Source organism: Ptychodera flava (assembly GCF_041260155.1).
Source record: "Ptychodera flava strain L36383 chromosome 23 unlocalized genomic scaffold, AS_Pfla_20210202 Scaffold_24__1_contigs__length_23054250_pilon, whole genome shotgun sequence".
NCBI lineage: Eukaryota > Metazoa > Hemichordata > Enteropneusta > Ptychoderidae > Ptychodera > Ptychodera flava.
The window spans coordinates 237,501-260,728 of record NW_027248278.1 but is presented as its reverse complement, the minus strand read 5'-3'; the positions used below and the strand labels follow the sequence as shown (position 1 = coordinate 260,728).

Genomic DNA, 23,228 nt, shown 5'->3' with positions numbered 1-23,228 from the left:
AGCTATCCAGGAAATATGACAACCAGATGTTTATGGAAGTAATGCTATCCAGGAAACATGACAACGGTTGTCATGTTTCCTGGATAGCATTAGACATCTGGTTGTCATGCATCCTGGATAGCATTAGACATCTGGTTGAACCAGATGTCTAATGCTATCCAGGATGCATGACAACCAGATGTCTAATGCTATCCAGGATGCATGACAACCAGATGTCTAATGCTATCCAGGATGCATGACAACCAAATTTTTTGGAAAGTAACACTGTCCAGAAATATGACAACCAAATGTCTATGGAAGTAAAGTTGTCCAGGAAACATGACAACCAAATGTCTAACGCTATCCAGGAAATATGACAACCAGATGGCAGGAAATGTATTTACAAACTGTAAACAGCATTTAAGTTAGTTACAGATAGAACACATCTGGAATTACCGTAATCACTCCATCAATTTGACTACTCCATTAATTATACCATCCACTATTTGTTTGCTTACGTGTTTACACACGTGATCATATGTCGCAGCGATGTCTGTCTGTCTGTCTGTGTGTCTGTGTCCGTGTGTCTGTCTGTCTGTCTGTCTGTCTGTTGGTCCGATATCTCAAACATAGGGCCAAAGTCCCTGAAGCTACTATAGACATGGATACAAAATTAAGTATTTCCTAACTGTATGAAATTATCTCACTAAGGTCATCCTAGGGACATGTAAACCAAATATTACAGCTGTCTGACCAGAGGTTTTGAAAAAACAAGCAACTCAACAGTTGACAGAGCTCTGCTGTGTTATGTAGAGAATAACCTTTTGTGACACATGTATTGATGAAGAAGGTGGATATCATTGATAGCTCATTTCAGGATGGCCTGACCAAAAATGGAAAAAAATTCCGTAAAAATACAGATTTGCATATTTCATCAGACTATATTAGTCTATAATAGCAAATAAACGAGAGTTAATTACATTCTGATTAAAGTAAACAACACTTGCTTAAATCAAGATTTACGTCATAAAAAAACAGCATACATCTGTCAGGTTATAAAGAATCTTGAGCTGGTTATCTTTTAATATCAGTACTTTCATCCTATTAACCAAGCACATTTTAACTTTCAAATTAACATTGTAAGTAAGTTCTGTTGAATAAGTTGAGACTGTACGTACTCAGAGAAAGCACACTGAAAAGACAAATGTTTGAAACTTAAGAAGTTCAAGGTCATCAAAAGCATTATAAGGAATCATGTTACACTTTCATTGCACTGTTTACACAGATTGCATAATTGCTATAAATAGCACACGAGGAATCTTACAGCCAAGCTTTACCATAAAAACCCTATCACTTTGACCACTCTTATAATTGACCACTCTAGTTTTTTCCTCAAAAAGTAATCTTATTTTATCCTTACCAAGTCAACCATAAATGGAAATTAGAACTTTCTCTATCTCTAGTTATTTGACCACCCTATCATGACAAACTATTATGAGCAATTTCTTTTAGATAACATAAATGGTGGTTCAGAATATATCAAAGTTGGGATTCAGGAAAGTTGCCTTTACATGATTTAATCCTCAATTCACTATGAACTGTCAAAAACAGTTGAACTTTCTGATAATTCCACACTAAATTTATTTTGGCTTTGATGATTTCCTAATTAATTCAATTATTTAAAATCATATTAATTATTCTTTTCTGGGTGAATTGATAGGGTTTATACAGTACAAGAATTACATACAATGTAAGTCAAATTTTGACCCAAAATGACAAAAAAATTCCTTAAAAATACACATTTGCATATTTCATCACAATTTGAACAAATCTAAGTTGGGTTATCCCTAGGGACCTGTATACCAAATAACAAAGCTGTCTGACCAGCGGTTATGAAGAAGAAGATTTTTTACCAAAAACATCTTTTTTGGCATTAATTTGCCTATTTTCAACAGTAATGACGCACTTCCCTACTGACCTGAGTGCATGTGAAATACACAACCTGGCATCTGTAAATTAAATGTATACTAAAAGTGATCATTTTAAGTTACTTTTAACTGTTTTTAATGGATTTTCCAAAGAGTCCTGTGGAAATGATGAGAAACGCTTATCTGGTCTTGTGTTAACCTCATGGCTGATAATTGTCATAGTATTGAAAAAAAATTGAACGTGAAGAAATTACTGTTTTTAATAGGCATATTTTCCTTGAAATACATGACCGCACAGTACGTGGTTTATCCCATGATGCAACTCGATTCGTACACACAGAGATCATCATTCTACCACCGAGGGCGCCATTACAATTCTGACTAAAGCTGTCAAAAAATAGCCCCCAGCTTGAAATTGAGGTCGAATGCGTACGCATGACTTTTATCCTCGTTCGCAGTTACGTCAATGTGATAGCCCGAAAGACGTACATTTTTCAGTTTTTTTCCGGATCTTTATAGCATTTTTCTATCCAAAGATCCATATCATTGAAAATTGTCGTTAAGTTTTCATTTTTTTGCCCTTTTGGGGATATTTTTAGCTATCTCTTCTCTGGTTTTTTATCAATGATGCCTGGAAGAGTGCATACGCCATTGCCATGCTTGCTCCGAGTAAAATTATGTTCCCAGATTTTTATTTGACCGTCATTTGGAAATTTCAGCGCAATATTTAGTAAAAAATAGCGTCAATGACACTGTAGCTCCCATCCTGGACTATTTAGTGTTTGTTCTCTGGTCAGATATTTGAACATGTGTGAAAGGGATAAAGTGCATGAAGTGAAAATACTTAAATGTAATGTACTGGAGACAGTGAAATATGTTTAATGTATTTATTCAGAATATAAAATGGAAAAAATACAGAATTAGATATATCGAATACTGTGATACAACAATTAACTCAACAAGTCATTTACAATGACATAGTCCCCACTTGTAATAGGAGTATTAGTCTTGATGGGGCAGGAAAATGTGGTCATTAAGAAGTATCACTGGAGTGTATATGTTGAGATCTATGGGCACATAGGTCTATGTCGTTGTTCCCAATTTGAAACGCATGAGGCATGTCTAAGTTATAGTTCTAAATCGGGAAAAAAGATCAGACCTCTAGCAGTATTGGCCAGCCAAGAAATACATATGCGCATTAGAAATGACATACAAGATGTGACATCTTAAGGTCTAATATCCTATCAAAATTGGAGGGTATAGAACTTGTGGTTACTGAGATATGCATATATATGTATAATCAAGGTCAAAGGTCATCGAGGTCACATGACATTTTGAAAAAAAATTATATTGCTAATTTATCCCTATATGCCAAAAATCAGATCTCTAGCTCTATTCGCTTGCCTAGAATTAGATGTGTACATAATTAATGAGGTAAAGCGTGTGTTGTCATAAGGTCTCCCATCCTACTAAATACAAAGGACATAGCACTTGATGTTACTTATTTATTGACATAAACATATATTTTAGGTAAAAGGTCATCGAGGTCACATGACATTTGGTCAAAAAATTTCTCTCCTATAGTTATCCCTATATACCAAAAATCAGACATCCAGCTCTATTGGCTTGCTCAGAATGAGATATGTGCATAATTGTTGAGGTACAGTATGTGGTGTCATACGGTGTCCCATCATACCATACATGAAGGGTGTAGCACTTGTGGTTACTGAGTTATGGACAAATATGTATATTTGAGGTCAATGGTCACCGAGGTCACATGACATTTTGTCAAAAAAATTGTTTTGCTAAGTTATCCCTATATACCAAAAATCAGACCTCTAGCTCTCTTGGCTCGCTCAAAATTAGATATGCGCATAATAAATGAGGTACAATATGTGGCGTCATAAGGTGTCCCATCATACCATACATGAAGGGTGTAGCACTTGTGGTTACTGAGTTATGGACAAATATGTATATCTGAGGTCAAAGGTCACCAAGGTCACGTGACATTTTGTCAAAAAAATTGTATTGCTAAGTTATCCCTATATACCAAAAATCAGACCGCTAGCTCTATTGGCTCGCTCAAAATTAGATATGCGCATAATTAATGAGGTACAATATGTGGCGTCATAAGGTGTCCCATCATACCATACATGAAGGCTGTAGCACTTGTGGTTACTGAGTTATGGACAAATATGTATATTTGAGGTCAAAGGTCACCGAGGTCACGTGACATTTTGTCAAAAAAATTGTATTGCCAAGTTATCCCTATATACCAAAAATCAGACCTCTAGCTCTCTTGCCTCGCTCAAAATTAGATATGCACATAATTAATGAGGTACAATATGTGGCGTCATAAGGTGTCCCATCATACCATACATGAAGGCTGTAGCACTTGTGGTTACTGAGTTATGGACAAATATGTATATTTGAGGTCAAAGGTCACCGAGGTCACGTGACATTTTGTCAAAAAAATTGTATTGCTAAGTTATCCCTATATACCAAAAATCAGACCTCTAGCTCTATTGGCTCGCTCAAAATTAGATATGTACATAATTAATGAGGTACAATATGTGGTGTCATAAAGGTGTCCCATCATACCATATATGAAGGGTGGTAGCACTCGTGGTTACTGAGTTATGGACAAATATGTATATTTGAGATCAAAGGTCATCAAGGTCACATGACATTTTGTCAAAATATCCGAGATGTCTGCGTGAACGGATGGACTCAGGGATGGACGAACAGACGGACATGACCCAATCTATAAGCCCACTGGACTTCATCCATCGGGACTAAAAATTGTGTCACTGCATCCTTTTTGCAATATGAATACGATGAGAAACTAAATTTTTATTTTTCGTGGCCTTATACATGGATGTCTATGGAGATCTGCCTAATACATGGGAGTCTATGGACGTGTAAACTAAAAATATGCAAATTTCACCACGATTTGCCCAAATTTGGGAAAGGTCATTCCTATGCACTTCCATACCAAGTTTCAAATCAATCGGACTTGTGGTTTCAGAGAAGAAGATTTTTTGACCAAAAATGGGAGAAAATTACAAAAAATTCATGAAAAATAGCAAGTCCAAGATACTGACCCAAGATGTGCACAATCATTTCATGTCAGCCTAAAGTACTTACATGCCAATTTTTCATGTAATCTGCTCAGTGGTTATTGAGTTTTTCAATTTTGACTGTTTTTACATTTTTTCACTTAATTTGCATATTTTTGGCAATGACAACTTCATTTGAACAAAATCTCATCTACAGCCCATCATCCATGTACACACCAAATATCAAGATGAAATGTACAGCGGTTTTGGAGTTTTTGATGTTGACGGACAGACATACAGACATACAGACATACAGACATACAGACACACAGACATACAGACATACAGACATACATACATACAGACATTTCCCTAGCCTATAAGAATAGCTTCCATTGCCATATATACATATGGCTATGGGAGCTAAAAATGAGATTTTTAACGGAATTTTGGCTATTTCTCGATTACAAACGTGGATTTTGAGAAATGGTCAACATTAGATTGTCGTGCAACTAAATACGATTCCAACGATATACTGCTTGCCTATGTTGACCCCAAAATCGAGGGAGGAGATAGAGTTTGAAAACAGACAGTCACGTCGGAATGAAAAATGTACTTTGCCATGTTATAATTTTGCTTTTGTATGCACATGCACTGTACTCAGGCTTCCGCTCGCTTGTGCTGGGATTAAAATCGTACGAGACACGGCGCAGCGCTGAAACAAATACAAATGACATGGCTCATTGGCTGTATCTGTGTATTATGTACCGGTATTAATCATGTAATTTCTCGATCGCATGAAATATGAATCAATGTTCATTTTTGCACGGTCCTTGAACTGTAAAGACTTGAACAGATAGGAACGTGGCTTTGCATTGCCAACTGTTGACAAAACCTCTTTGTTACGATGCGTTTTTAGGGTTGCGTTGCCGTCTTCTCCCGGGGACCGGCTGATGTAAACAACACTGGCCGTACGTAAAACTACAAAGGCGCCACGCAGTACGCTGTTTCTGCACGATCACAGGATACTTAAGTGTTTACAGAACTTTCACGATCGCTTGTTGAAAACTGCGGTCCATTAAATCCTCACACCCGGCGTCAATAGCTTTGCTGGTTTGGAAGGGGTGTCGATTCAGTGCAGCTTGCGTTCGCCGAAATGTGTTTCTGTCGGTGTCACCGCGTAGCCAGAGCTGACATGACATTCAGTAACTCGGTAATGCATGCTATCAATGTATCAGACATCTCAGCATTTGTGCTAAAAGTTCAATCCTTATATCTGGCCGATGATAAATACATATACGTGAATACAAGAAAAACTTCCACTGTCAGTCTAAATATTTTCGAGGCGATCGCAACGCGCTGATGACTGTATCTGTATGTACTCAACTATTGTATCGTGTTTCTATGGATGCATACGCGCAATGGGGATAACGGGCCGGGCAGGCCGATCTCCGTGTGTACAAATCGCATTGCATCATGGGTACTTTCACGTACCGTGGACCGTGTAAAGAATATATGCTAAAAGTGTTTAAGAGTAAATTTCTTTTCAAAAAATAATTTAATCTATGACCAAAGGATTTTTATTCTTTGAGTTTACAAATTCAAACATTGCAATTTGTTCAATCATCTTGTTCAGTGCAAAATTTATAAAATGACTGAAAAATAAAAAAAATTGGCAGAATTACAGTCTTTGTAATGTAAAATTATGGGTTGACATCACGATAATTGTTAATCTGTTCAAAGTACTACTATACTATAATTTAAAAAAGAAAAGTTCATGCAGAAACGGTAACATATATTGTCCGCAATGTAGTGTTAATTTTGACTTAACATCAAAATATGCCTTTGCTGGATACCAAATATATAGGGCGAAATATTAAAATCAGCCATGTTCAGCAAAATCCACACAACAGCATTGATCCTTTTCTAATTTGATTTGCTTTGCTTATGTTATCCTTGTATGACAGTCAGTACAATATGGAACTTGAACACAACACAGTGAATAAGTATGCTGTAAATGAAATGGTGTGGCTGCATCCACATGCAGCAATAGGAGTGCCTTTGTCTCTCACCCCTCATTTCCAACCTGTCCCATCCCTGAAAAAATAGTTTGGTCTTATATTTATAATTTAATAATTTCTGTATTTGTTAAAATGTGCGCATCTCAAAAACATTTGATCATAAACATGTTCATTGTTTTTTATAGCTGACCAGTCAGTTAACCTGTTTATTTTGAATATTTGAGCATTTTTCCTCAGTATTTGACATTTTCACAATACCTTCTTATTCAATTTGTCATTTTCTAAAAGTTAAAATGCTCCTTTGTGTGGTCAAGCTTTCCACAAGCATCAAATGTGGTACTTCATATAGGAAGGTCTGCCTCTTGAGGGCGGGCATCATGATCAGTGTTTGTTAGTTATTTCCTCCACATAAACTTCTGATTGTACTGTAAACATGGAACATGGCCGACGTCCGATTTTCCTACATCTAAACTCATTTTCGTTCATATGACTCTGAAACTCCAGGAAACGATTGGGAAGAAAGAGTTATCTTGAAATATTGAGGTACTCGCCGATATTTTGCAAAATTTAATGAGAAAAAATGCAAGCAAAATGCCGACAGGCTTACACAATTGCACAATGACCGTTTTCAGACTCAGAGGCATATGATCATCTGCAGATTACACAACAGGCCTGCAACAGGCCCATATCACGTGAGGCCATGAGGGGATATCCACGCAACTCAGTTCCAAACACTAGCGCACACAGAGTGAGCAAACACAAAGTGAGTACCCCTAACGTCAGCTCAGTAGTCTGTAATAGATCGTAGTCAACTAAGAACCTTGGAGAAAGGCTTAACACTGTGGCTATGCCGCTAAGTCCCATTTGATTTTTGTCACAGCTCAAAATCGTTCTCCTGCACCTCAACCTGAACCATGAACACCCCCACCAGTTTATGATATGACCCATCACAATGGCATGACGTCAACGGATCTTGACAGACGGAAGTATTGACAGACGGAAGTAGTTGACACCAGCATACTGGTTTTTCAACTCTAATACCTTCTCTGTCTATAAATAGACACAAGAAGGTAAAAAAAAGTTTCTCAAAATCATATTTTTCATCTACACAACAAATATCAAATCAGTAAGTACTGCGGTTCTCAAGATATTTGAGTGGACGGACGCCTCACAAACGGACATACATACTTTTTATTCATTTGCATAATTGATAATTTTAGAAAAAACGGATATACATTAAAAATGACAAGACACAATTTGATGACATTTGCTACAAATGTTGATCACACCAAGAAATATCAGTAGTGGGAACCATTAAGGGCTTACATGAAAGATAAATGTTAATTTGCATATTTAATGAACTTTCCTAATTAGGGATATATGTCTGATTTGACTTGATCAAAATTGACCAAACCTGGTATGTATATTAAAGATACTATTATTTAACATTATTGAAAGTCATTAAGCGTTTTAACTTTAGCCAATTCCTAATTTGCACATTTAATGAACTTTGCTAATTAGGGATATATATTTTAATTGACTGGACCGACGTTATTGAAATTTGTTACATGTATTTGGAGCTACTATGATACAACATTTTTGAAAGTCTTTAAGGTAGCTTTCCGCCTTTGTTTTGGTATTTTGAGTCAAAAACACGATTATTCTTTTATCCCTGAAAAGTATTCCTATAATATTGATCTCCCTTGTGTGTAGAATATCTTGGTCGTGAAGATCCTGTTTTTGTGTGAAATTTTGGAATAAAAATGTACGAGAGTCACAGGTGTACATTGTGGCGTTTGAGACTACCGTTAAGTCTTGATTGACAAGGGATTACGCTAAGCAAGCAGCATCACAGTATTCACATGCACTTGGACAACATCCGCTGTGAAAATCCCATTAACACCTACCGTTCACTGCGTGGGTCAAGACCATAGTGTGTACCTGGCAATTAGGCGTCGAAAGGTGGGTCTTACCGTTTTTCTCATAGGGGTGGCCGCTCCCAAAAGATCACAATTTATCGACACAATCGGACAAGGTCAGACTTATGACATTGTTGACGGTACAATTTCAGATTACACAAATGGCCCACACACTAAATGTTTTATCTGGGACATTTTTGTGCTTTTGTAAAAGCACCAGGAGTGGTGGATAAGTTCCGTAATGTTAAACATCTTTGAAGAGGCTGTCCCGTATACATAAATGGTACGTTCCACTGGCGGCCCTAGTGACAGCGGGAACACTTGAATACCCCAACAGACACCCTTCACATCTTCAACATTCAAGCAACATTCGGCCTCTTTCTGCCGAAGTTTCGGCTTCTTTTGGCCCCAAGACATTTCTACACCCCCGTTACGATTTATTTTTTTCCCTTCAAACTTATTAGTAACTGACAGACCAGTCATATTCATAAGCATGACCTTTGCGTTCTGACCAGTATTACTTTTACAGTACCGTTTAGGCGCCGCTTTTCAAACTTTGACAGAGTTGGCAGCTATTGCTATTGAAAATGATATGAAACTCTTTTCTCACGGTTTTTCTCCATCATGTGTTCTCACAAACTTTAAAGCATGTGAATGCTGACACTATACTTCTCACTGTTTTCATTTGTAACATTTGACACGAGTTCCCCCAACCAGGTAGTGCCGAAACGTCTTTGGTCGCGTTGCCTAAACGTCCTTGGGTCGGAAATTGTACGGCCGAAACGACTTTGCGCCAAAAGGTCTAGAAACCAGACATTGTCCGTTCGATGAGAATGCTAAGTGAGTTGAACAATTTATGAATAAAAATGAAATATCAGAAACCGCGGCACTGCAACTACTTGGGATTAGAAAATACAAGGTGGAAACAAATTGCATGGGCTTCAAGACGCGACAGGAAATTTTCCCAAGGCAAAATACGTATAGCGATGCAGAAATCACACGCCACAAAACAATAGCTGCTTTGGTTTGCAGACGTTTTGGCACAATGGCAGTGAACTGATAATGTTGAAGTCGTTTCAATCCCGCGGTCCCGTTTTTCCTTGTCCCATTTCGTTTCCGGACCGCGCTATTACCCAATAATCGTACAATGCAACCCTACAACTAAATGAGAAACCGACCCTGACAAGGTAAAAACATACGTCGACTAACAAATGTTCATCGTACACCGGACGAATGTGAATCAAATGATTTTATGCGAATGGACACGACAACATTGTTATTAGTTATCATGGCAGTAGCCAAAATGCTGCAGGACCGAAGACAAATTTCCATATGAATTTGACCGTCACAACGTAATAACGTAATCGCCCTGAGTTTTCATCAACATGTCATCATTGGTCGGTAAACCATTGAATGAGACGCTTACGGGCTAACTACTTGAATACAGTGCAAAACACCATCCTAATCCTGAGATTTACATGTAATGAAGACGGGTCTGATATCATATTCGCCTGGAATCGATGGTACTCATGTTGGAAACGAACAACAGCAGAGACTTATCTATCTGTGACGTATGACGCTTGACGAGCGGTCTATCGCATGCAACTTGCGCTTGATGAAATGACATACTTTTCTCTATGTTCATGTTTTCTCAACTTCTCTCCTTTGACTTTTATGCCGCCGACAGGCGATTGGTTCATTTTAGCATAAATGACTCCAGAAACGGTCTTCACCCACAGAAATGCTGTACAGAGAGAGGACGAACTATTGTCTCAGAAATGATCGTTTTTTGATTAGTGTTAATCGGTTTTCAAGGCGCGTAAAGATCTAAAAAATGGCTGCTCACTGAATCCTCGGTTACTCTAACCGTAATGAATCACAGCATGGAGCTGTTCTTTTCTATCTCCATGATCACAGACACCGCAAATGTACATCCACATACAAACGCAGATATTTTTGTCGTCAGCCAATATTGTTTTCCCCATATCACTCATCGGGCTCGCTTTCATTCCGCAGCCGTGAGTCGTTTCCGAGGTCAAATAGAATGCTGCCATAAACTTACACTGTGGTGTACGCTTGTCATGGAGGTAATTAGTCCAAGCGCTCATGTAGACGGCATCGAGATGCCGCAGCAGTTCCGACAGTTAGGTCGAACAGTGTTTTGTCGGTTGAGTACATTGTTTATTGCCATTCAAAAGGAAAAAACTCAACCAATTTACAAAATCGCCTTTTTCTCAGTTCGGCATTTTGTCACATTGCAGCACGTTCAAAAGATTTTAACTCGAGAACGCGTGAACGGAAGTTCACCAGATTTTCACAGACGTTTGTCAAGTAGGTTGTCTCCAAAACCGTATCTCAGTTTTTTTTATGAAGATTTTTAAAGTCGAGTTATTGCTGCTTAATTAGGCGGCATTGAAAGACTAATCGGTGGATAAACTTTGACTCAACGATGTGAAAAAACTAAGGCCTTTTTCAAAAATCTGAGACAAAGTTTTGTAGCCAGTATTCTGAAGACCAATTGGCCATTAACACCTAAACAATAGCCCCTCTCCGCTCAGACTTAAACTTTTTTACGTGAGACCACCCATTTTCTTTACACTTTCACTAAGATCTTCAAAAAAATTCATCGCACACTAATTTTCTTGATAAAATAAAAATATTCATAGAAATAGCTTTCAGGTGATATATAATACTTGGGTAAAAGTACACATCTTGATGGCAAAATTCACGTTTGAAAATAGGTCGTCGCAAAGGCGGAAAGCTACCTTAAGTATTTTTACTTCAGCCAATTCTGAATTTGCATATTTAATGAACTTTCCCAATTAGGGATATATATCTGAATTAACTTGATTGTAGTTGTTGGAACTTGCTATATACATCAAAGATACTGTGATATAACATTATTGAAAGTCAAAAGACATTTTTACTTAAGCGAATTCCTAATTTGCATATTAAATGAATTTTCATAATTAGGGATATTTTTCTGAATTGACTCGATCAAAATTGACGAAACTTGCTATGCACATTAAAGACACTATAATACAATATTATTGAAAGTCATTAAGCATTTTCTCTTCAGCCAATTCCTAATTTACATATTTAATGAACTTTGCTTATTAGGGATATATACTGGGATTTACTTGATCAAAGTTGGCAAAACATGCTATGTACATTGATGATTATACCTGGTTAAAACAATATCGAAAGTCATTTCACATTTTCATGTCAGCTAATTTATAATTTGCATATATCTAATGAGCTTTCACAGCTCAGCATATATGGCTTGAAGGACTTGGCCAACAGTAATTACACTTGCTATATAAAATGGTGATACAATGACAGCAGTCAAAGAACTTTAATATTTTTATTTCAGCTAATTATATATTTGTATACTTCATGACCTTTTAGAATTAATCGGCGATGATTATTGCATGTTGCAAACATGTGGCAAAGGTTGAGATTTACACATAACTGCAACATATAATGAAACACGTGAGCATTTTCAGTTCATATCTGGTTGGATAATTAATTATTTTACAACCTCCAATTGTTCAACCAGTGTTTAACTGCATGATTTTCTTTTCCTCTATAATTCGACCACAAGTGTATTGGCATTGTATCAAAGTAACAGTAACATTATAACAGTAATCCCGGCCCGATTCTGAAGTACTTTTTTACCTTAATGTCAAAGCCTGCCGAAATCAGACAATTAAAAGGCCTACAGTCACTATGGGTGAATATGTTGCAGCAATTTGATTAGTTTCTTTTCCTTTTCTACTTCTGTGATAAAATTTTAAGACAATCAATCTGCAAGGCAGTTTATCTATTGACAAATAATTATGTTATCTTTTACAAGCACACAGCAAATTGTTCTTGATTTTTCATATACAATATTTGACATAGACTGAAATACACAACATGCAACTGATGTTTACTTTTTGCCCATACACCAGATACTTGGAGAGATTTCAACATGCAATCATTAACTCAGAAACCCTACAGCCAAAAGTAAACATTGTTTTCTTCCAGAACAGCTGGTGCATCCACATCTGGAACAACTTACAAACTTAACCAATTATACAAGGATGATGACGCAAGAGATACAGTTAAGAAATTTAACTGTGGTGAACTTGACTATTCCTTTCAAATCCTTACCTAACTTGACATCTTAAAGTAAAATACACTGCATGGTTAATTGCGCTCAAAAATACATCGGGGTGCACCATTTGATATAGGGGGGAGGTGTCTGGAAGATTGATAAGGTACATTATTTTTTTTATCTGATACATTGTACATTTTTTCCCCACTCTCCCACCTTTTCTTTTTGTCGAACCTCTGCCTGATTTTTTATTGTCATTTATTTGTAATTTTTTTCAAAATCTGCCAGGAACCCCCTCCCTCACATTTAAACATTGAAAAATTTTTGAATATATTTATTGGAAACCAAACTTGCTAAAATCACCTCGGCTATGTTTTCTAATGAAAAGATTTTTTTTACTGCATTTCAACACCAAATACAGTTTACCATACCAAATGCTTACCAAATCACCACTCATTTTCGTTCATATGACTCTGAAAGTCCAGGAAAACGATTGGGAAGAAAGAGTTATCTTGAAATATTGAGGTACTCGCCAATTAAATGAGAAAAAATACCGCAATTATACGGTGTCGCTCACATTTGATCAAAATTGGTATATACCAGTATGGGTACCAAAGATCAACAATAAATGTTGTTTCTATCTGTTCAGTGCAGGAAAATTCTACGTTGATGTTATGACAATGATTTCTGCACAGTACAACCAGAAAAACAACAAGAAATATTTAAACCAGAAAAACAAGAATGACAAAAGTAATTAAGGTCTGAAACTTTAGGTACTGGATGTCAACTTTAGCAACATGCATAGCAGAAAGGCAGCTAGCACCCTCTTAGTATGACCATAGACGGTCTTCCTCCCCTCTACTGATGGTCTTGATCCCCTCTTCTGTCTATGGTTTCAGCAGGTCTGTTAATATGTAACAGTTCATAAACAATGACAGGAAATGAGTCAAGTCAGTGGAGTTAGCCTGTCTTTAATTGACATGCCACAACTCCTGCACATTTGCAGGATTTCCCTTTTTCTTACCTCATTTGCACATTTTTGACACTGATGTGTTCATTTGAACAAATTCACATCTCAACCCCTACATCTACCTGTACACCAAATACTGAGACGGTAGCTTTGGCAGTATGGGAGCCTTTGTGTGTGACGGACATACATCCGCACATACCCACAAATATACAGACATGCAAATCAATTCAGCTTATATGATAACCTCACATTAGTATACCAAATGTGAGTAAAAATGTTAGGAAAATGCCGACAGGCTTACACAATGACCGTTTTCAGACTCAAAGGCATATGATCATCTGCAGATTATGCAACAGGCCATATCACGTGAGGCCATGAGGGGATATCCACGCAACTCAGTACCAAACACTAGCACACACAGAGTGAGCAAATACAAAGTGAGTACCCCTAACGTCAGCTCCGTAGTCTGTAATAGATCGTAGTCAACTAAGAACCTTGGAGAAAGGCTTAACACTGTGGCTATGCCGCTAAGTCCCTTTTGATTTTTTTCACAGCTCAAAATCGTTCTCCTACACCTCAACCTGAACCATGAACACCCCCACCAGTTTATGATATGACCCATCACAATGGCATGACGTCAACGGATCTTGACAGACGGAAGTAATGACAGATGGAAGTAAAAGTTGACTCCAGCATACTGGTTTTCAACTCTAGTACCTTCTCTGTCTATACATAGACACGAGAAGGTAAAAATGAAAGTTATCCCTGTAAAATTGACAGTTTTGCAAAGTTGCCCCAAAAATTCAAAATGCACTTGACTGAGGTCATCCTGAACATGAACATGAACAGGAACATGAATATTATCTTTCAGAGTGATCAGAGAACATAAGAACAGAGAACATGATTTTTTGACTAAAATCGAAAAAAAAATACCCTAACAATACAAACATGCGAATTTCAGCCTAATTTGTGCACACATATTAAATTTAGGATACCTAAACGAATCTTCATATTAAGTTTCAACCCAATCTGACCATTGCTTACTGAGTTTTAGCCATTTGCAGGATTTTTCTTTTTCCCCCCTCATTTGCATATTTTTGGCACTGACAAGTTCATTTGAACAAATTCACATCTCCACCCCTGGGTGCACCTGTACACCAAATACTAAGACGGTAGCCATTGCGGTTTAGGAGTTTTTGATCTGGACGGACTAACAGACATACATACATACACACAGACGCCATTTTTCCACCTTATAAGAATACTTACCATTTGCATATATACATATGCATATATTGGAGCTAAAAACGACTTTGAAAATTGACATCTTTTAACAGTGTGCTTAAATTCGTACGGCCGCCATATTGGTTTCTGAACTCCCTAACATTAGGACCCGTATACCTGTTTTCTGACCAGTCATTGTAGAGAAGTGGAAAGTGGATTGACAACAGGCAACCACAGATACTCAAGACTACACCAACCTAACAGACAGGCTTTGCATTGCTTAACCCTTTTCCTGCCAAGTCGGTGAAAATCTGCTCGAAATTCGGTGTAGCCAGAATCTAAGCACTGGTGGCAGTTATCCTACCAACTCGGTGGAAATCGGGCCGTTTTTGGTGCCCCATTTCCTGCCAAGTCGATGGCATTAAGGTTTGCTTTCCCCTGTGCGTTTATAGGGGTCATCTGAGGACTGGTTTTCTAACAAGGAACACCTTTTCCCCTCAAAATGGGTTCACAGGGAGTCGAATGACAGGGAAAAGTACAGAAACCTGTCGGCCAGTCCCCCACACATGAGGGGGGCTGGTTTATTTTTACCGCTTTTTAGCGACTCGAAAATACCATTAAAAACTGGTGTCCGATGTATTAAGTTGGGCTTCAGCTCTGCAAGTTCAAGCCAGGCAACGTCCTTCACCGCCTTGGCCGTGCCATTCAATTGACGTGGCTTTGGATTTTTTATTTATTCCATTGTTTGAAGTATTGGCTCTGGTTTGCAGGCAAACTTATACTGCTGCCGACAACTTGGTTACTATATACCGTACCGTACCGTACCGAGAATTCAAGAGGGGACATGAGGTGAGGTCAATAGTACAAGGATACCGCTTGTGAGGAGCAGGGATAGGTTTGCCGGTGCTGCTGCACCTCTTTGACTAACAGACAAGCGAGGTGATGTTGGTGCCGAGCGGACGGGCGCAATACTGAAGGAGCTTATTTCCGAAAAAGTAAGCATGAAACGGCAATAAAATGATGCACCCCCTGGGGCAAACAAAGCCGGTGACCTCAATTTTTTTCTGCAGTAACCCTTGAGCACCTTCCCCCGTCTACAGGCATGTATAAATTATCGAAGTCTAACATGTATAAGAATGGCTAAAACTACCCTAGTGAATTGGACAGCAATACTGGCTTTGCCCCAGTAAATTGGACAGCAATACTGGCTTTGTCCTAGTAAATTGGACTTAAATTGACAGTACTTTTTGTAAATTGGAGCGATACTGGCTTTGTGCTGGCAAATTGGACAGCAATACTGGCTTTGCCCCAGTAAATTGGACAGCAATACTGGCTTTGTCCTAGTACATTGGACAGCAATACTGGCTTTGTCCTAGTAAAGTGGACAGCAATACTGGCTTTGCCCTAGTACATTGGACAGCAATACTGGCTTTGCCCTAGGTAGTACATTGGACAGCAATACTGGCTTTGCCCTAGTAAAGTGGACAGCAATACTGGCTTTGCCCTAGTACATTGGACAGCAGCACACATGTAGTAAAGGACATCAAGAAATAAAATGACAGTACCTTTTGTAAGTTGACTAAATAATTCTTCAAGAAGTCTCGTAATCTTTTGTACAGTTCTAGTCCAACAAACTGAGCACCACCCATATTTTGACCTTTCTTACTCTTAGCAGATGAGGATCTTGCCTGCTGGGATTGGTGCACACTGGTGCAGTAATTGTACACATGCCTGTTTTATCCTAATTAAGGAAAAATTGAAGCAATTCAGAATTGTTGCTGCATCTGAAATGACAGAAATCTGCAATGACATCTGAGATGTAAACAGTATTAAACTTAGCAAGGAACAATATCGTGGATCACATAGTCTGCCCTGGTAACTTGAGGTATCACACCATCCCCCCTCCCCTCGTAACTGCAGGTATAACGCAGTTCCCCCTGGTAGGTTGAGGTATACCGCAGTCCCCCCATTGTAGCTTGAGCAAGTTGAGGTGTCATGTAGTGCCCACTGGTGACTTGATGACCGATGGGTAAGATTAAGCAATAATGTATCCCCTCTTTGTCCATAATGGTCCAATGGATGATAGCAAACTTTGCAAAACACAATGTAGGAGCCAAAGCTAAGTACATAATTTTGTGCCAAGTTTGCATGAGTTCATTATGGGCCAGGAAGGGGAACATGTACGTTGCTGTTATTACTTTAGAGTTTTGGCAATGCCAGTGAACTTGTAGATCTATAAAACATCTGATTGCTATGGGAACACTCTGTAGGAAAAAATTTGAAGAATATCAAGCAAAAATATAAGTATATTTGATGTTTGTTTTGATAAACTATGTGTATCCGTAACAAGCTACATATTTCATTTTCTGTCAGTGCTTTAAATTTGAGTAAGACCACTCTCTAAACTATGTTTGTGTCAACTTCAAGTTACTTTAAATGACTGAAAGGACTCCATTTAATTGACATGGGTGAGCTTGTAATTGGTAACCTCTAGATCTTGTATTTCATTGGCATTGATTGAAAATAGTGTTAGCATAGAATTTTGCATAGATTATTTAATGCAACAGCATAGAAAGGATACGTGTATAGTTCCATAAATCTGGACTTTGCCATGCTTTGTCTTGTATAGACATGTTGAATGCCAGATTTCAAGTCATCCCATATTTGATCAAGACCTATCTGTTTCAGTCCATGTGGATTCTGACCACCACGTCCAGACCCTGATGATCTTGACATCTTCTATAGGTGAATATCACTATGAAAATTATACAGAAATGTTGTACAGAAATGTACACAAGCTCTCAACACTTCTGTTTCAGCAACTTTTTTTCTGTGAGCAGTTATTTTGGTAACAGAAGCGCTCTGTAAAAGAATAGAAGGCAAATTTGTTAAACAGTTAAGTCCCATACATGGTCAGTAATATTCCCAAACCATTTTCTTTCAAAACAACTGTAAAATCTAGACTTGGTTCAAGTCGGTGAATTTTAAAAAAATAAAATCATTTATAATAGTTTCTCTTGTGTCTCTCCTATTTCGTACAAACCTATCCGGACTTTGGCAGTTCACGCCAGGTTTTCCCAGCGATTGAATGTGTCACGTTTGAGTCTGCGCAGTAGTGAGTTAGTTTCTGCCGGATTCACCTACTTGGACTTCTTGCAAAGTACAGGCGGTGAGACGGACTGTGTACACAGTGACGTAGAGCAAATACAAAATGATTGACAGCCCCCGCCGTAATTCTGGCCAATAAGAAGAACGCATTGCTAATAAACCTCTGCATGCATTAAAAAGTTTGTCATCTCCGTGCAAAGCTAGACATCGAGTACGTTTTGTATCTGGGCGAATAATGGCATCAAGTTCGTACATCAACCGCGTTTTACTACTGATCGGTGGACCATCGCTAATCATGCGAGATTACCAAAGAAAGCTTGTTGAGAGTTACATTGAGGGAAAAGATGTGTTCGTCTGCGCACCAACCGGCAGCGGAAAATCACTGACATACGAAGTCGCCCCACATTGTTTTGATTTCCATCGCTTTGGGCACGTAACTTAAGAGAACAGGCTACAACTGTAAGGACGTTTTTATTTTTCCATCCTTGAATAACCGGCAGCAATTTTCGCATTTTGCAACATGGGCCCCACAAACAACACAGATATTTTCACACGTTTTCGGTGATACAACAGAAATTGTGCTGACTTTTGTGGGAGTGATCGCACTCGACATTTTGTCAACAACGCCATGTGAGTTTTATGCACGTCTCGTTTAGGTCAATTGGTAACTCCTCCCAATGTGTAAAATTTAGTGATGTCATCTTATGAATAATATATGAGTAAAGAAAAACGTCATCTCATGAATAATTTATAGCAACGCAGATCGTGCAAGAAAGCCAAGTCTGTGATTCCGGGTGAAACTCCGCTGTATAGCGTTCACTCCACTCATTGCGTCCACTCACGCGCGCGTTTCACATGAAAGCAAAATACAAATCATTGCGTTCACTCCACTCAAACATTCACAAATCACAGACTTGAACCAAGTCTATGTAAAATCATGAAAGATACAGCATATTATCTACAGAAAGTACTTTCCCACACACATGTGAGGCCAATTCATTACATGAAATTGGCATCACTCATAACCAAGTATCTGGCAATATTATGCTTATCATATACACTAAGAAAATGTGTCATATATAGAAAGTTGCCTGTCTCATAGGATTCAATGTTTCAGATGGAAAATCTGTTAATCGGTGATTGAACTATATAATGCACCGTTTGATGATGAATTGTTCTAATCTGTTACAGATTTTTGTCCATCTCGGAAATGATGAATTATTCTAATTTGTGACAGATTTTTGTCCATCTTGAAAATTTGAAAGAATTTTTTAATAATTTTTTGATATGTAAACCCCATGTAAAATCATATAAACAAATTTTATATACAAATCCTGCCGTACAAATCTTACAATTAATAGTGTCAACATATTTATAATTTATTTGGTAATATTAATACTATCCAATTATCATTAAATTCAATTATGTAAAAAAAATATGAAAAATTAAATTTTAATATTGATTGGTGTCATTTTTCAAAATCACGGCTACAAATATACAATTTTTATATTCTTTGGAGAAAGTATTAACTAAGGGAGTTATCCTGAAAATTTGAACTAAATATCTTGATTCTAACACTTGAAACTTGACATTAACTCTGAGAAAAGAATTGGTGCAAAAATAGCCTTTACCGCTACCTTAAGTCTGTGCCCGGGCTGCATGGCCCAGTGGACGCACATCATTTTGCTCATACCACGAATCGTAGACTGTAACAGACTAACTGATTTTCCAATAGTGTTTACATTGTGACGAAAAAATAGACTAATTTTAAAATATTTCATTGTCTCAATAGAGAAGCAATAACTGTACCGGCTATGAAGTATGTAATCTGGTAGCTAAAAAGTAGTCTCTCTGTGGATGCTGGACTAATAGAATCTCACACCCCCAAGGACCTGGGATCAGATTTCTCACACGAGTTGGGGATATTTTGTCTCACAAGAGCCGCAGGCGAGTGTGAGACAAAATATCCCCAACTCGTGTGAGCAATCTGATCCCAGGTCCTTGGTGTGTGAGATTTTTTTTCTCACATGACCACAAAATGCGTTTAATTCACATTGGACACGTTCAACATTATCCAAAATCGTGACAACTCTGTCGTCTGCCACTGTACTCGGACCCGCTTAATTACTTTGTAGTTCCGGTCCGTGTGCTACTCGTCGTGCCATTGGATAACATTTTGCACTTGGAACGAAACAGACTGTCTACCATCCAATCAGAGCTCGTGTAATATTTACTGCAGAGTGTGGGATCGATTTTTCCCACACCGTCGATCCCACACTCCCAGCGTCCAGGAATGTGAGAATTACAATTCTAGCCCTGATTTAAGTGCGTCCCTGTGACCCATGTCCGGTATTTTTGTAGGGCATTGTTGCTAATTTTGTGTCAAAAGACGCAAGAACGCACTCTGGGCAAAACACTGTTGACAATAACAGTTTTAGTAGTCACATGGTAGCCTTATTAGTACAATTGTTGGTACAGTTGCTTCTTTCAAAAAAACCTGTGGGAAGCAGAGCCATGCCGAAACGTCTTGGGTTCCAGAGCCAAAACAACTTGACCTCAGAAAAGACAACAGTGAATGACTTGGGCCGTAACAATTCAGAACTGAAACTCATTGATACCAACAGAGACAAATTTTGACAGAAAAGCTTTGAACACTTCAATGAAAACGTAAAAAAGTGTTCCTGCATTTGTCTTTATTGTCTACGCAGTGTACAATGAAAATTTGTAAATCTGCGAAAATTGTTACCAGTGTGGCAATTCGTGTTTGTTTCTTGACAATGTGTTTTAATAGTAACATGGCAGCCTTATTGGCACGATTATTGGCCCGGCTGGTTATCAAAGTCTATTTTAAAAAGCCCACACATAGGAAGTCAATTCGATACATGACAGAAAACTTCATCTTCACCATGCGAGTCCTCTTTTTGAATTTTTCGAAATTTCTTCATAAGTGGTGATAGATATGACAGTGACTGTGGTTTACACGAAGAGTGTATTTTTGCCACATGGATCAACCATATTATTGCAACTTCGAATCCATGTCGAGGAATTTGGACCATTGCCCTATTGGTATTTACAAACAGTTACATACGTAGCAGGGCAAGGTAATTATTAGAGATGAAATGGAAAATACTAATCGAAACAGCTGTACCAAAGTACTTGTAATATATTTAAGTTGTCTCTCAATGGGGGCAGTATCTCCTCATCGGTAGTATGTCTCCTGATCGATCTGGTGTGCCTAGCTGTATGTAAGCATAACGACAACGTAACTCCGGTCATTATGACCTAGTCATCCAAATTACAGCCTGCAATGCAAATGAAACACTCACAACGGTCTGTACATTAGTTTACGAAGCCATGAAGGTGGAAATAAAAGAAACGCTGTTGATGCGGAAAATAATAAAGAATTACCTGACGTGTCTCGCCTTCACAAATTTAACATTAGTTGACAAAAGAATGTTGACAGACAGTGGGAGTACGATGTTAACTTCATCATCTAGTCCGCAAAATTAAAATGGCGGCTTCCATGTACGTCGATCGAGATCGTTCGGCTTGAAAAATAGGAACCAAGAACTAGTCTAGGTCCACCTTCTTTTCTTCAACAGCAAAGGTTAACTCAATAGTAGACTGAAAACTGTTCACTTAATCACACGGTTCGATTTGAATTAACTATGGAATAATCGAAAACTATGAAGTCTTCTTTGCATTGTATTTATCACATTCAAGGAACGGTCACAGTGCAGTCTCCAGTATTTCTCGCAGAGTCCGAGACTTGGTGCGTAGGCCGCCCTCACAGCGATGGCAAAATGCAAATTTTACAAGCTACTATTATAAGGGTGCGTATCAAAACCTGTATTAGACTTCCCGTTGATGTATAATAAAATAGCAGGAATAAAAGTGTTCCGTGTCATAAAAACAAATCACCACAAGACACAACAAGATACTTATAATACAATTTATATATTTACTATTATATATAAGATCCTAACAAGGTCCCATGGTGTAATGGTTAGCACTCTGGACTTTGAATCCAGCGATCCGAGTTCAAATCTCGGTGGGACCTCATATAATGTTTTTTTTTAAAACATTAGGAGAGGTCCATAAAGTAACATTCTAATATTGAAATATTCCTCTCGAGTTTACTTGATATTATATTTATGGTATGAGGGGAGAAATGTCACAAGTAAACAGCTCATGAAGCTGTATCTTTTGGTTATTTTTTCAGAACTTGTTTTGTGGTTTCCCTACACTTTCTCCATTAAATCCCTAAGCTTAAATTTAATTCCAAGTATTAATCATATCAACACAACCTACATGAGTATAATATCCATTGTTATTGTTGAAAATTGTATTCAAGTCCGGATTAGAATTCATTTGTAAACAATAAACAATGATCACTACACACAATGTTACATTCTAGTGTTGACAAAAAGAATACTCAAAATTTCAGCACGACAAACAGATTATGCGGCAGTCAATGTCAACCCCCATCCTCCCCACCTCTGGGCATAGTGGGGGATTTGGAAATTAATCTTATGAAATTTGTCAAATGCCCCACCCGCTTGGGCAAGACAATCTGGAAAATCCCCACCTAAAATGAGTAAATCCCCCACCCCAATGAGTGGGACATTCTTAAATTCTGCACTTGATTTTGTCCGTGAAAGTGAGTAGGGGGATCAAAATGAGGCAATTGCCCCACCCCTTCAGGCATAGTTTCATGGCAAACACATTCTAATCCCCGACATTTGTCCCGTATCGCCCAAGGTGGGGTCCCTTGGGGATTACATTGACTGCTGCATTTTAGGGTCAGACAAGGTAGTTGATTTACAGAAGCAGAATACTAAAAAACTTGCCAAAAGTTACAGCTTACGTCCCTTTAACATTTTTGAACTTTTTATTAGTACTCAACATACACTATCAGAGA

At 38.0% G+C, this 23,228-nt stretch overlaps 1 protein-coding gene and 1 non-coding gene across 2 annotated transcripts in view; one reads left to right on the top strand and one right to left on the bottom strand.

Annotated features, from left to right (window-relative positions):
- The window catches only part of LOC139125085 (cullin-1), a 182,590-nt gene extending 160,509 nt beyond the window's left edge, over window positions 1-22,081 (bottom strand). The window contains exons 1-3 of the mRNA XM_070691194.1: window positions 21,716-22,081; window positions 17,781-18,061; window positions 16,765-16,930 (exon numbers count right to left, since the gene is read on the bottom strand). Coding sequence (XP_070547295.1) covers window positions 16,765-16,930; window positions 17,781-17,935 — 321 coding nt within the window. The 5' untranslated portion in view covers window positions 17,936-18,061; window positions 21,716-22,081. The remainder of the gene's footprint in view (window positions 1-16,764; window positions 16,931-17,780; window positions 18,062-21,715) is intronic.
- Window positions 22,082-22,295: 214 nt separating this feature from the next.
- Trnaq-uug (transfer RNA glutamine (anticodon UUG)) lies at window positions 22,296-22,367 on the top strand. The gene has a single exon. It is a non-coding gene; the product is annotated as a tRNA-Gln (tRNA).
- Window positions 22,368-23,228: the final 861 nt, after the last annotated feature.